We start from the raw sequence: 16,307 nt of genomic DNA on the forward strand, positions 1-16,307 counted from the left end.
TATTCTAAATCTCACTCTTCCTTTTCCTCCCCTTTTATTTTGCTTTTTAAAAATTTACCTAAATATTGCCACAGTTTTATGGTAGCTTAGGTTCTATATATCAGCAGACCTTGAGATCATAGAAAGACCCCTTCATTTGAGGAGGGGTGGCTTAGAAATAGATTTTGCTGTATTTATTCACATAATTTCCTCCATCATTTTTACCCTTCCCCAGTTTTAAGGATAAGCCATAACACCATAGACTCTTACAGTTGAAAGAGATCTTAAAAGTCATTTAATCCAAGCTCCTCATCTTAAAAGATTATTTGCATAATTCCTAGTAATGGGGGGGGGGATTCATGCCTAGAGGGTCTGTAACTTGTATATCATAGTTCATGGTTCTAGGGCTGAAAGGAACCCCTGGGGCCCTCTAGTTCAACCCCTTTTATAGTTGAGGAAATGGAGGCATAGAGAGGTTCAGTGACTTGGCCAAGGTCACATGAGTGCTAGGGTTCAAACCTAGCTGCTTTTGCTCCAAATTCTCTGACTGTGTCCACCTTTCCAACATACTTTGTTGTTGTTCAGCAGTTTCAGTCGTGTCCAACTCTTCATGATCCCATTTGGGGTTTTCTTGGCAAAGATATTGGAGTGGTTTGCCATTTCCTACTCTAGCTCATTTTACAGATGAGGAAACTGAGGCAAACAGGGTTAAGTGACTTGCTCAGGGTCACACAGCTAGTATATGCTTGTGACCAGATTTGAGCTAGGGAAGATGAACCTTCCTGACTCCAGATCTACTCTATCCACTGTGCCACCTAGTTGTCCTTTCTGCCACACTACCTGCCACTAATATGTGAGTTTCTGTGCCTTCTCTGTTCCACTGTCTTGTTCGAGAAGTAAAATACCCATGTAACATTAAGGAGTTGGAGTGGGAGAGAAGAAGTCATATGAACCCAATTCTTAAGAGCAATAAAAACTTAACAGATCCAACTATTTCCTTAGAAATTATAAAATTTTTCATTGAAACAGATCTTAGAACTCATTTAGGGCAGTGGTTCTCAAAGGGTATGTTGCAAACAGTGTGAAACTTATAATTGGAAATCCCATGTACATGTAAGAGTTGCTCCCTCCCTCTCCCCCCATTATTTCCTTGGATTCTATATGATGGAAAATAATACTGTACTCTGCCCATGCAAAAATATTTGAGAACCACTCATTTATTGAAATCCCTTCATGTGGCTGAGGCCAGAGAAACAAAGGGATTTACTTGCCGAATACCTTCATTTATTTTACTGACCTATGACTCTAACCCATTTGCTTCATTTACAAGCCACTGTTTCCCAGTAATGTTATCAGGAATACATGACCTTTAGTAGCATATTTTTTTTTAAATGGAGGTGAGCTCTGCCCTCTAAGAGCTTAAAAATCTGGGGAAAGGAGCAAAATTCAGTCATAATGTTGCAGCAAAACAAAATTTGTCCAGTCTTACAACAGAGATCTCCTCAAATGCTTGAGGCCTCCCTTGGTGTTAAAGCCGAGGTTAGTAAAGCCTTTTCAGATAGAAGTACCTCAGATATGTAACTCAATAAAATATACACTTGGGGTGAAATAACAAAGTCATTTGTCTCAGTTTGTCAGAACACTGACATTGTTTCTCTTTCCAAATATTAATTTTTTTTACCCCTAATAGTTGGACCTGCAGTTTGCATGTCTCCATCACAGCAGCTCAGTTTAACTAGTAAGGCGTCACTTTATAGGTATGTTAGAGCAAGTAAGATTATTTTTCTTCTCTTCTTAAACAAAAAAAAACCCAAAACATTTTTAAAAACATGATTCTTTAAAAAAAATTAGACCACTTTTAAAGATGGCTCCATAATACAATGTTTAGAGTAAAAGCCTATTTGATACCTTCCTCACTAAGCCCAATTTGATCTTACCAGCTTACCCCAACTCATCTTATACGGAGGCTTTGGTGAGGAGGTGTCTTTCCTAGTTAACATTACCTTACTTGTGCTGGATCTCCGGAGTTTAGGCTGACTTAGCAGTATGGCTCCTCTCCACTATTTCCCTCAGATTTTTGTAGCTTTTTCACATGCCTGAGGAAGATTGGGTCAGTAAAATGGAAGAGGCACAGCCTTTTCTCATTCTCTGCCTGTTCGTACCTCCTCTTTGTCTTTCCCTAGGTGGCGATGGAGAAGTAGCGAGCTAGGGCGTGTTACCTCTCCCTGAGCATAGAACAAACCTTGTAGCTTTTCCCTTCCTTCCCTCCTAAAAAAAGTAAACTTCTTTCTTCGGTGTTCCTCAGTATCCTCACTTCATGTGTGGATATATCCTTGCTGTGTGACATATCCTCACTTACAAAAGCTGCTGGTTGGGTGGGTATAACTTGTTTAAACTCATTTGTGTGTAACCAGTGTTTATTTTTCTCATATATTGAGCATACATAGATTAATACAGCAATGTGCTGCCCTCTGTAGGAAATGTAGAAATACAAGACATAAATTCAGCCCTCAAGGTGCTTACAGTCCAACTAATATATGGCAAGCAAATTAAACGGTGATACAAGAAACATCACAAGTATGAGGACACAGGAACTCATTAATTGCTAAGTGAGGGGTATGGACATTGACTGTATGGGATATAGAGAGTGTGGCTCTTTGCTTTCCCTCCTTTCCTCATCTCTCTCCTGGGCCGAGCTGGTTCCCTCACCCCACCTTACCCTGCTCCTGCAGGTCAGGCTGGCTCCTCAGGGTTAGGACCATGTGGGGACACCTCCCTCTCAGGGTCCTAAATGACCCTAGTGTGGTGGGAATGCACACCTGCTACTTAGAGCTGTAACTCTTCAGTCCCCATTTTTGTTCTTCCCATTTACCACATGAATGGAAGAGGGAGAAGGAGTATACCTTGATATAGTGCCACCTGTATATCAGGCTTTCCGGGCTTCACACAACCTGTCCTTTTTCTACCCCATTCAGCAGTTAAATTTGCCCACAATACCTTGTAATTGCCGTGGTCCAGAGAAGGGAGAGACACTCATGGGCTCAGTAGTCTTCCTGAGTTGTTGTGACCAGAAGCATTCATCATCGTGAGGCCAAACTTGGGGTGATGACTTGTTTGAATAGAGCTCAGCTGACCTTTGGGTAGCATACTCATAGTCAGCCCATCATCAGGCCTGTAGTCAAAGCCTTCCTGTGTTGCTTGGATCTGCTATAGCCTTTATTCCACTGGCATACTCTGTGAGAACTGAGGGTTACCACCCTACCATGATCAGGCAGTAGAGTACGATTTTATCATTAGTAAATAAAATGTAAGAGAAAGTTGAACACATTCATTCAAGTCAGCAAACATTAAATGTCTTCTGTGTACATAGTACTGTCCTAGCTTGGAAAAGTTTAAATGAGACAGTCTGCCCTCTTGGAGAGGGTGATCTGTATGTATTACTGCTATAATGCAAACTAACATATGGTATTTTCTATCAGAGAGCTATAAAGCACCTGTTATGTGAGCTCTGCGGTGGTTGGGAAGACATTACTGAGTAAAGGAATCAGGGAAAGCTCCGTAGAAGAGCTTCCAAGGGTGGCTGTACGAAGTCATCAGGCAGAGAGCAGCTTGGGCAAAGACCCAGATGCCAGCCCAGGACAGGCCTCGTACCCACAAAGACACAGCCTGACTTGGCTGGGGTCTCAAGTCTGGGAAACAGGGAATATCATGAAAAGACTGCAGAGTTTGGATGGTGCCACACTGTAGGGGGCATGGAATGCCAGGCAGAGGAGTTTGCTTTTACCCAGGAAGCATTGGTAGCCACAACACTAGATCTACATGCAAGGAAGAGTCATTTGTCAGAGAATTCCTAGAAATGACCCTGATCTGTATGCCTTTACAGAGCCATACAGGTCTTGGCAGTTTTGTTTTCTTTTTTGATATTTGTCTAGTATCTATAAACACTATCAACATGTATGGTTTTTAACAACACATACAATTTTGACCCTTATTTCTCATAGTTCTGAAATAATTTTAAAAGAAACATACATTCTTTAGGCACATACCCAGAGCGATACTGTCTGATACTCTGCTACCTTCTCCCCTCAGTTCTGCCTACCAAAGGGTTATTCTGAGACAGGAAAGGCTCAAGTGCTAGGATTTGGGGGAGAGCAGATGGTACAAGAGAGAGCCCAGAGGCATAACAAGAAAAGTCCCTGGTTCCCTAGGATCCAGGGAATGGATCCTAGGTCCTGGGAATGGGTGGTTCTTGAGAGTAGACTTCTGACAGCTGCAGCCAGACCCTCTCTGCCCTGTTAGCCTCTGTCTCCATCCTGCCTCTAGTTTCTAGCATTCACTTACTCAAGTGGACTTGTAATCTCATAGCAACGGGCATTTCCTCTGCTGGGCCTGTGCTGAAAGATATACGAGGCCATGAAACGCTCTTAATAGGCACAATTCACAAGACTTTACTATTAACCTTTCTCCATCCTGGTAGGACCCTTTACCAGAATTTCCATTGGTCTTCTTTGGAATTAATAGTCCTAACAGAATTACTATTTGTAATGATAGGTTGTATATTTCAGCCAATGATCTTGCTACCTCACTTTTGAATTTATTTATATATAAATTTAATACACACACACACACCATGTAAATGTGTCAGTTAAGTCTAGGTCTTATATATATTTCCATTACAGGAAGAATTTGATTTTCATGTGCTTTTGAAATTAATATAATTTCTATATTATGTCCATATATAATCAGAATGGAAGAAAACTGTTTATATAGCCTAGAGAAGAAGGCCTGCTGCTTTGGTTATGTGTGACAAATAGTACATCCCATGACATAGATTGGTGAGGAGAGAGGGACCATTGTGTAGCTAGAGAATATTTAGCAGCCCTAAAGCCTTGGCACTTGAGTCACCTGATTTGCCTTTCTACTATAACTATATTTAAATGTGATTTGAGACATTCAGTAAAAATCATCACCCTATATTGTGATTTCACAGCTCAGCATCAACAGCCAGGACTGGGGTTTTATAAAAATTAAATCCATGTACATTTATAATTTTTAGTTGTTTTTTTAGTTGTGTCCAACTCTTCGTGATCCCTTTTGGAGTTTTTTTGATAAAGATGCTGAGGTGGTTTGCCATTCCCTTCTCCAGCTCATTTTATAGATGAGGAAGCTGAGGAAACAGGGTTAAGCGACTTGCCCAAGGTCACGCTGCTAGGAAGTATCTGAGCTTGGATTTGAACTTAGGTTTTCCTGACTCCAGGCCCTGCATTCTATCCACTGTGCCACCTAGCTGTCCCATCATTAAAACAGAATTTTGCCTAGATTTGATCTGATGCCCCTAATATCAAAAGAAAAGGGAGCCATAAGGGGAAGGATTGTCCTAACCTCTTCTGTAGTTACAAAAAAAAAAAAAAAAACAAAGAAAATATTTCATTGACTGTCACTCTTTTATCCCTGAATACCTTTCACATTTTGATCATCAAATGGTCCCCATAATTCTCTTCTTAGCTTCCTGCTTTTGATGTAAATAAAGAATTTAGACTTCTCTCACTTTTTGTTTTTGCCCTTCAGCCTCCGCTTTCATCTGACTTGCTGCAATGTTAGGCTTCCCCGTCTTTATTTGGTCAGCATCTCATTTTTGGACCGTGATGTCTCGGGTGTCTACACCCCTCCCTTGTTACTATGCTCGCCTCTCCTTACCTCACCTATTTTTAATTATGTTTTAGGCCAAGTTTATTTTAATGATGTCCATATCTTTTACTCTCCTCTTCATGCTGGAAATTGGCTAAAACTAAGCTCTGATAATGTGTTGTAAAAGACTCTGCACCAAAAGAATCAATTATCCACAGCAGGTAAGTAGAGTTGTTAGCTGCTAGTGACATTGGCCATATCTAGAATGTGTGGGACCTCTGTCATTGACATCTTTACAAGAAAATCTTTCCCTCAGAAGATTTTCCAGGATTGAAATGGAAAAATTTAGACACAAGCATCTGGTGCTTGACAAGTAGAAATGGCAGTGGTTCCCTTTTTTTGAGCATAGAGGTGGACCTCCAATGCCTGCATGGCCTGAACTTTTTCTCTTTTTATGTTATGGGTCCCATGTTTCTTCTCAGGAAAGCCTATGGCAGGCTCTTGTCATGGCTTCTGGTGTCCAACTGTATGTCTCTTACCTCCCCTTTCTCTTCTAACTTGTAAACTCTTAGCTCTTGAGCACGATAAATAGGAGGCTTCATGTCATTCTTTTCTCTTGAGAATCAGCTGACAAAATCGTACCCATTAAATGTGACAAGTGTTTGTGAGGGTATCCACTTGTCTTGGCTTTGCAGAATATTAGAAAAAACAGACTGGGAGCCCTAGTTGGCCTCCATGGTGCCTCAGCTTCTATCCAGCTCTGGGATCCTGGGATTCCTCCTTCCCTTTTGTCCCCCAGATGTCTGTGTTTCCTGCCACTCAAGTGGCAGACTTGCGTGTAGCATGTCTCACTGCCAGGCATCTCTAGTGGCTCCCTCTTACCTCTGAGATGACATGCTAAGTCCTCCAGGACCCATAAAACCCCAGCCTTCCTTTCTAGAGGCACTTCACACATTCCACATTTCAGCTGCATTGATCTCTCTCCCTCCCCATGCTAGTCAATTAAGGCCTGTTACTTCCCCTTCTGCAATATTTCTTCCATTCTCTTTTGAAGTTGAAATATTGTGGGGGTTTAGTTGACAGGAGGATTTAGAAGAATACTGAGACCTATAGTTATTTAAAACTTTTAGGACTTCTCATGGGATTGTTTACCCAAGCCTTTAAGGGTAGTGGCATTAACCCAGAGCTATTCTGGGTAAGTTATCCGTTAATAACTATCACCATGATCCCTTAACCCAGTGACTCATTCGTTCCATTTTAGGCATCAGGTAATATAAGAACAAGCCAATAAATTAAACCCTCCAGTTTCTTCTTCTACATGTCCAGTCTTAATTCTTTCTCCAGCCTCCAAAGAGCCTTTGCCAGCACCCCCAGACTTTCACTCATGAGTTTTTATATTCCTTTCTGAAACCCTCTGTGATTCACTCCATTCTCAGCCTGCATCATACCACTTGCTGTTAATTTTCCTGGTGCTTTTTCTATTCCTCTTAGTCTTAATTATCTCTCCAAAACCTTCGGTTCCACTTATTTTATCTCTTGGGCCCTGTGTCTTGCAGAAGAATTTGTCATCAAGTCATAGTCCTTGGGTTCAAACCCTGTCTCTGCTATTTACTGCCTTTGAGACCTTAGGCACATTACTTCTCCTTCCTGGGCCTCAGTTTCCTCATGTGTTAAATGAAGGGATTGGGCTGGATGTTGTTCGAGGGGCCCCTTCTTACTCTAAGTCTGTGATCCTGTTATCTTTTACTTCTGAATTGTGCCTCCATATTCCACTGAATTCCTCATTCTGCCCAGATGTTTGAACAGCCATCCCTTTTGTTTCCTGATGTTAACTCCAATACTCTTCACAAGGACTTGAGCTCATACTTCGTATATTACTTATCTCTCTCCTCTCTAGTCTCTAGATCCCTGCCCCTCTGATTTGCCATCAGTTATCCTGGATTTCCATTCTGCCCTTCCAGGTCCAATAAATAGCATTTGTACTTGTGGAAATGGTGTAGTTAATGTGAACGTTGGTTAGGAAGATAGCTGAGTTGAACCAAAAGAAATTAAAATTCAGTTTTATCACAAACAGTTTGGGGGCAATGAATAAGGAAATTCTTCATGCCTCCTTCCTATCTCCTTTCCTGGGACCCTTCTCTTTCCAGAATATCCATATTAAACTATCAAATGAAAAAAATATAATGGCGGCCACAGCTGAGGAGTAATAAAGACATTCCCATCCAACGTGCTCGCTTCCCATGTCCCTTCATTTATCATCCCTGCTTCCCCTGAAGAGAATTTGACCCAGGGAATTATACAGGTGTCTTTGTAGAAACCTGAATGCCTTTAAGAGAAATCTTGTGATTTTCTGGTGGGCCATTATGGCTCCCACCTCCCCTGATTGGCTTAAAAGCTACATTCCATGATGGCCTGTACCCAGAGATGATCTTGGTACCTGCAGAGCGCTATTCAGAACTCCCCAAGTGTCACGTAATTGACTGTAACACTGTTTTGCCCCATTTTAGGGCTAGTCATACAGCTGTCCTCTTTATAGAGATGGAAGAATGTTGACTGCCCCACTAAAGCAAACTGGGTTCAGGTTTGCTGTGGTTGTAGAGCATTTGAAAAAATCTGACTCAGCCCCTTTGTCTTTTTCTTAGGTTTTGTTCCAGCTCTGGGTAGGACAGAGTTCTGAGTTCTTCCGGCGGCTGGCACTGCTCCTGTCCACTGTGAACGCACCCCGGGGGCCCTTCCTCACTCCTGCTCTTTCCTCTCATCGTGTCCTGTATGATGTGACTCAAGGCCTACCTCATGCACATGCCGCCTGTTTGGAAGAGCTTAAGCGGAGCTATGAGTTCTATAGATACTTTGAAACTCAGCATCGGTCAGAGGCGCAGCGTTTGTCCAAAACAAAACAGAAATCAAAAGAACTGAACAGCCTTCACACAGCAGTGCGCAGCCTCCAGCTCCATCTGAAAGCATTGCTGAATGAGTGAGTGGGGGGATGGGGGGCGTTGATCAAGATTCACAGGCTTTGACCTTTTGAAGTCATCTTAGAAGCTAGATAAGACTCCTGAAAGATGGTTTTGATCTCAAAAGTAGGAGGGGAAATATTATCTTGTTATGTTTTGGGTCATCAGCAGTGTTTGCCTTTCCCAATTTTAATGGAAAGAGCAGTAAGGAACATAGTACAATGGCAGATAATACAGATGACATGGTATTGGAGAATTTGCACAAGGTAAAAGCAAAAAGGGGAAACATTGATAAATCAGCATACTTCTAGCTGTTTTAAATCAGACCTATTAAATTGGAACCCACAATTTCAGAGAACAATTTACCATGGCAAAGTGACTTGAAATTGCAAATTCTGGAAAAAAAAAGCCATTCTAGCATTTTAAAGCATTTTATTACAAAACAAGGAATTATTTCAAACATTTAACAACTTTTCACTACTTTTCTCCCAAAGTACCTACACGATTTCAAACACTTAAATGTTGAATGAGGTATTGGACCCCTAGTTGGCATTTGCTGGTCTTCTGCTTAGCATAGAAACACTGGTATACTGGCATTCATAGTGAACTTTGTACATCCTTTATATATACACTTTATTAACTGAAAACCTTCATAAACTTAAAGTTGGGCAATAAAACCGTGTCTCAAGACAGAGAAACATTCTTCATTTTTAAAAAAATTCAGATGCCAGTGCACACACAATATTTGGGAACCATGTCTCTAAGAGAGTAGGCATTTTTAATGAAGGGTGCCCTGAATCGCCCAGAGTTATGACCAGTCAGCTGTGTCATGTGGCTGTATAATGCTAACAGAAGATTGTGTTGCAGCCATGACTGTCGTGTATGATGACAAACCTGCTTAACCTTGTCAGGAGTATTTTTGAACAACCTTTGCCTGTTTGTAAACTTTTACAACTTACATTTTCAGACCTGTTTCTGTTTTCTTTTCTTACCCAGGGTTATAATTCTTGAGGATGAACTTGAAAAACTTGTTGGTACTAAGGAAGCGAATATGCTAGCATCAGAGGCCTATCAGATCTTGGAGCAGAAATTAAAGTTACTCCAGCCTCGAGTTGAAGCTAGCAACAGTTGCTGGAAAGAGGCTCTTTCTCAAGTAGATAAACTGGTACGAAGAAACTCAGATAAAAAAGGTATGTTTGAGAGGTTCCCCTGGCAAACACATGGTAGTCAGGCCTTCTTGTTTATTTAATACTGGTTTCATTCCTCAGATATGTAGTTTAGCTTAGTGGATTCAGTTAGAAACTGACTTTATAGATTTTCCAGTACTGAATTTACCATAAGTATGTATGTGTATTATGTATTATGTATTAGTATTATGTATTATGTATGTATGTAGTATCGTCTGTGCAGACAAAGAACTGACTAAAGGGTTTTACATAATCCTAGGTTAAGGTAAGAGCCTATTTTGAGCTATTGAGCACTTACAATATACCAATTATGATATAACCAATCAATATACAATAATGTGTTCTTTGCCTTCTACCCTACAAGCAGGCATTCAGAAACGATGGGGCCAATAGGCCCATACCTTCTTTTATAGATAGAGTGTATATAGAAAGTATATAGAATACATCTGTGTGCCTGCTGAGATATACATGTGTAGCCTAGGTACAGTACTGGCCCACTCGCATTGGCAACATAGCCTTTGGACATGATGTCTAATGATGACACCTGGATCTCCCTTCTCTCTCTGTGGGCAGTTCACTCCAACATGCATTCCTGCTGTCAGGTCTCAGGGACTTCCCCAGGGTTGGAGACCAGCTACAGGCAAGACCACACTTCTACAACTCCTCTCTGATTATAACTGAGGCTAATCTTTGTTGGAGGAGAGGAGATATATTCTTACTACTTGCCACTGTGGCTCCTGAGTCTCTATCAGTACACTTATTTAACAAAGCAGTCAAAATAACACCATTAGCTCTTAAACATAAAACATTGACTAAAAAAGAAGGCAAAATCAATAATTAGTAACATATCATACACTAAATAAAAGACAAAAGCAAGAATGATGAAATTTAATAGTACATTCATAAACCTAGATCACACTCTCCCACCAGTTAACATCATGAATAGGGAAACCCCTATGCCTGGGGCCACCCACAACTCTGGACTGTAAGCCTGGATGTTGGTTGTCTCTTTTGGTCTGTATCACTTGTTCCTCTTCAAAACCTCTTCACTCTTCTGCTGGACAAAGCTACTTCTTTTCTTGGGTGATTGAAGCAGCATTGAACTGGTTTAATAAAGCAGCAGCCCTGAGCGTGGGGGCTACAGTTTTCCCTGTCTGTTTCCTTGGGTAAATGCTGAAGTTAAGCTGTTTCAATTGTAAGCAGTTACCTAACCTAGATCTGCTCTATGAGGCTCAAAGGGGTATCTCCCTCAAGGTAGACGGGGTGGTAGAGGGCAATGCACTCAAGTTCAGAAGAGATTTCTCTTCTCTTTGACACTAGAGGTGACTGAAGTATTGTCAATAAGTCCAGCCAGCTCTTCCCCCCAGCAGCAGAACTCTCCTCCAGTGAACTCCGAGCACACACAGAGTCAGCCAGGTTTCAGGCAACTCTCTCTCATTCTCTCTATTCTTGTCTTCTGATTCTCCTCTGACCTGTTTCTTTGGGGCAGCAGGAGATAATCTCTACCATCAGTCTGTCCAGGCAGCTACTGTGTTTTCTCATTCTTCTAATCTCTTAATTTCTTTTCTCTGCCTCTCAGATCTCTTAATAACTTCAAATCAAGGTCTCAGGAGTACTCAGGATTAAGAACCCAAAGTCCATTGTTAAGTCAGGTGTAACACAGGCAGTATGTAATTTCCCCATATTCCCGAAGTTTATATGATTTATTGTTTCTGACCTCTAGCCCTTAAAACCCTCAAAAAATTTGTATGTGAATAGTGAATGGACAAGGATGCTTCATACCCATCCCTCACTTGTGCCTTTGACATGCTTTCAAACAGGTCTTCTAGTATAATTATCTGAGGATTCTTTTTTATCTTCAGAACAGTCTCAAGCCACTTTCTAACATGAATAATAATTTTTCCCTGACCCTTCTTCAACTAAAATGTCCATATATGAAAGGGGGTAGTGCATATTTCTATTTTTGTCTTAGAGGGATGGAAAGAGTGTGTGTGTGTGTGTGTGTGTGTGTGTGTGTACGCATCATCAGTACTTTAAGTGATCTATGATTTCACTAACAGTTCTCCATTGACACATATTATAACTCCTCAATTCTTTAGCTTCAGTTGTCCAAAAACAAATTCATTATTTAGTGCCCAGCCTTTTGATGATAAGCCTCTCCAAACTTAAGAAGGAAGCACAAGGTTCTCTTGACAGGCCTTTGTAGTGTTCTCAGAGATTTTTAGCTACCTAATGAGTCTGATGTAGAAGGCTTAATAATTAGCTTAATGAATGAAATTTTTCTTTAGATATAAGTTAACTTTGACTATTTTAAATGGTGTCTAAGAAAGGAATAGCTAATGCAAGGACCTAAAATAACTCCAAAGAACTCATGATGGAAAATGCCATCCATATCCAGAGAAAGAACTTGGAGTCTGAATTCAGAGCAAAGCAGACTATTTTCTTTTTGTTATTTGTTTAGTTTTGTTTTTCTTTCTTATGGTTTCTCCCATTCGTTATAATTCTATACAACATGACCAATATGAAAATAGGAATTTTAATAGGAATGTATATGTAGAGTCTATGTCAGATTGCATGCCATCTTGGGGAAGGAGGGGGAGAAAATTTAAAACTTATGGAAGTAAATGTTGAAAACTAAAAATAAATTAACTTAAAAATTTTTTTAAAAGAAAGGAATTGCTAGAAATGCCTTGTAGGAGTCTAAATTATTATATTTTGTAGGCTTATGATCTCTTTACCTCTCCTTGGTAAAAAGAAAAAGACTTGGAAAAAAGAAACATTATTTTAAAGGGGGAAAAAGAACTTAAGACAACATTCCTAGGCCACATCTACTCAAATCTAATCCATAGGTAGTGCTATTTTCTATTTGTATCCACCATTCATTCAGAATTTTTTTAATAGAAAAGGAGCCAGGTTGGTCACATAGTAAGAGTGAGGTGCTTATAAAATACCAAAAAGAACCAAATGAAGCCCACTAGCATGTTACATGGATATCCTGTGAAGGTTTACAAAAAAAACCTGGACAAGAAGCAAAGAGGAGGGCATTGAAGAGTTGCAATCTGTATCTGTGGAGGGAGTAGCCACAGAGACAAGATCATGGACCCATTGATGTACTGAGGGTCTCTCCTTTTAAATTTGACCATTTTCATCTTCTTTAAATGTGATTGATTGTACTTAACAAAGAAGTTTTTCTTCTAAGCAGTACCTGATAGTATGACTCACCAAGATTTTATTTTCTCTTTTGTATTTGGTTGGCATGAAATTTTGGTCTGACTCATGTCAGACCCATGATGGCTCACATTTTTCAGGAGTTATTAAGACTAGTCAGGATTTTATCTTCCTTCTACTAATCATCAGTTTGTCTGAAGGTAATTCAATGTCATTAGGTTTAATGTTTCACCAAACTGAATAAGCTTTTAGTCAGAAAACTTTTATGAATTTGTCACAGGAAACTAGTGTCTTGACTTGTTTCAAGATTGCTATTTTAGTTAACATCCAAAATATAACTAGTCAGCCATTTTTCCCCTAAGGTACAAGTTTGTCATTTTCTCAGAGCATACCCCAAAATTTTCACTATTAGATATATTTCTTTTCCCTAGTCCTGGAGCTTTTGAGTACATTTTATAGAAGCCTTTGGTGTATTTAATCAGTATACTCATTTATTTATCAGCACATGGGCAAAGATAACATGGGAACTTTACATTTCCCTTTGGAAAACCATTTTTATTCATTTTACTTCTGCAGTACAAATATATAATATAAGATACATTGTATAAAATATATATAATATGCATTTGTAATATAAATGAAAACCGTTTTTGCCATCATGTTGTTCAGTCATATCTGACTTTTCATGACCCCATTTGGGGTTTTCTTGGCAGAGATACTAGAGTGGTTTGCCATTTCCTTCTCCAGCTCATTTTAAAGATGAGAAACTGAGGCAAACAGGGTGAAGTGACTTACCAGAGTCACGGCTAGTAAGGTTGGATTTGAACTCAGAAAGAGGAGTCTTCCTGACTCCAAGCCTGGCACTCTATATAGTGTGTCACCTAGCTGTCCTTAAAAATTCTGAGCTGCTTATTGAATTAAATAGATAACATGGAGTGGAATATAGCTATGAGTTTCCAAGGCTAATCTATCTTTTCATCTTCGTATCTTTAGTTACTCAATATCCACTTCAGTTTGTTATGGTAAAAAGCACTGTTACCATGACATTGCTAAATTATTCAATATTAGAAAATTATTTTTATCTGTACTCTTACCTTTTGTTATCTTCAGTAAGTTAATGTGTCTAATTTGATGCATCATCTTTTCTTTCTCAAAATTTGACCCAGGGCCACTCCTAAGCAAAAGTGTGAACATAAGGAATATCTGCCCTCTGCCCTTCTAACCTTCACCCCTTTAGACTCTCAAATGCCTAGCTCCCCAGCATCTTGAGCTGTGGTTCCATTTAGTCACTTTCACATTTTGCCAAGCCATGGTCCCCTTTCATAAAACTCATCTTTCTGCTCAGGTAATAATGGGTACATATATATTCATGTTAACATTAGCATTTTGATCTGTGGAGAGGGGAGAAGGATGGGAAGAAAAAGATGCCATAATCTTAAAAAGTGACTTCTCTTGTGGATAAGGAAAGACTGTTGTTGGTTTTTTTTTTTTATCATATCCCCAGCACCTAGACCAATGCCTTATATGTAGTGAGTGCTTATTAAATTCACTGAGTTCACGATGGGATTTCTAGGACCTTTAGCAAGTTGTTTAGGGAAGAGGTTTGGTAGTAGGAGAGTGCTAAAGGACCCCCAAAATCATATAGGAGTGGAGAGACCCTATAATTACGGAGTGATACTGTCAGCCCTCAGAAATAATTTGTTACAAACAGATGTAACTTAAAATCTGTCATAATTTAAGTGCTATGTGCTAAACTTTGATGCCCAGAAAATGTATATTTATTTGTTTGAGACATTTAATTCTTATTTATAGCATAATTCCCAGTACTGCTGAGGTGAACAATAGGAAGGTGGTTTAATAAATGTATTACAGCTTTTATAGAACATTCTTTCATATATTTTATAGAGTATTTATTTACAATCATATGGATACACATTTTTTTTCCCTAAGCTATAAACCTGAATGCCTAGCACATATTTTTTGCTCTCTCTTAGGACAATCTGATCTTACAGTTTTGAAACAAATAATATGTTCAAGTGCTTGGGTTAGTTTTAATTAGTATCTCATATATTTTGCTGTCTTCTCAATTGAAGACTTGGAAGTTTTGATGGTAACCCTTTTAGCGCTTTCATGGTCAAACATGCTGGTTTCTCATATTTTCTCATTCCTTAGAGCATTCAATAAAAACTCACCTCCTCTTGCTTCCTACTTAATATGTTACCTTGCACACTTATTATGCTGATAACATCCATTTTCTAAAAGGTGTTCTCTTGTGAGCAAAGATGAATAAATAATGGGCCCTGCCCCCAAGAAGCTACCCCGCTCTGTATTTAAAACTTTTTTCTGCCATATTTATAAGTTATACATTTTTTTTATATTGCCATTTTTTCATTGCTTAATTTTTATTGGTAATTTCTACAAAATTTATATGTAACTCAGCAGTGGAGCAAAAGGTTTTTTGCCCAATGTTGGAAATAACCTATTTGACCGTCACATAATGAATAACTCAAATGTGAAACATTAAATGGTTCATCTTTTTGTTACTAAGACAAAGCACTTTTAGTGCTACAAAAAGTATGACTAGAGTCCCTTGTTACCATTTTCTTTACCCCTACTTCTCTTATCTCAGAATGAGTTCAAAATTTGGAAATTTTGGTTTGGATTTCCCTTGAAGGTGATTTGCCGTCAAAATCTCCCCAGGGAGTGGCATATTTCTCATTATCAAAAAGTTTAGTATAATTAACTCCCTTTTTGGTCACTCTCAAAACACATGGTAAACAACCAGGCATTTTAAGAAGTGCTGGACTGACCAGTTAATGCTGGCAGAAGGAAATTAAAATTTCATCTGAAATATTAACATCTTGAACCATGTGCAGATGTAGGAGTCACCATTCCTTTGATCTCTGTTATGTCTTTAAGAAAGCTCAAATAATCATAGCTCAATCCATAAACATTGAAAATGGAACATAGAAAAGTGAACTGAGAGGGGCGGCCAGGTGCCGCAGTGAATAAGAGTGCCGGCCCCAGATTCGGGAGACCTGGGATCAGTTCCGGCCTCAGAAACTTCACACCCACATACACACACAAAAAATCTGGCTGTGTAACCTTGAGCAAGTTACTTAACCCCAATTGCTTTAAAAAAAAAAAAGTGAACCGAGGCCAAGTGAATCTCTTAGAATTGCCTGTTTCTTTGGGTCAGTTATTCTACACTCCAGGTAAACAAGATGATCTTAAATATTTCCTAAAAGCTTCTTACCAAAGCTACTTCCTCGCTCTTGTGAGAGCACAATAGAGAGCTGGGAATTTGCCACCTTTTTATGGAATGCATATGTAATTACTAATGATATGTGGTAACAAACATTTTTGAAGCTTCCCTTTAATAGGACCCTGG

At 39.4% G+C, this 16,307-nt stretch overlaps 1 protein-coding gene across 3 annotated transcripts in view; it reads left to right on the plus strand.

Moving 5' to 3' along the window:
• VEZT (vezatin, adherens junctions transmembrane protein) overlaps positions 1–16,307 on the plus strand; it is a 97,925-nt gene that overhangs the window by 61,421 nt on the left and 20,197 nt on the right. For all 3 annotated transcript variants that reach the window (XM_069095180.1, XM_069095182.1, XM_069095181.1), the window contains exons 8-9: positions 8,250–8,581; positions 9,558–9,751. In XM_069095180.1, coding sequence (XP_068951281.1) covers positions 8,250–8,581; positions 9,558–9,751 — 526 coding nt within the window. The remainder of the gene's footprint in view (positions 1–8,249; positions 8,582–9,557; positions 9,752–16,307) is intronic.

The sequence above is a fragment of the Petaurus breviceps genome, unplaced genomic scaffold, assembly GCF_028583685.1.
Source record: "Petaurus breviceps papuanus isolate PSGF00001 unplaced genomic scaffold, PetGlider_PUasm1.0 225, whole genome shotgun sequence".
NCBI classification, from domain to species: domain Eukaryota; kingdom Metazoa; phylum Chordata; class Mammalia; order Diprotodontia; family Petauridae; genus Petaurus; species Petaurus breviceps.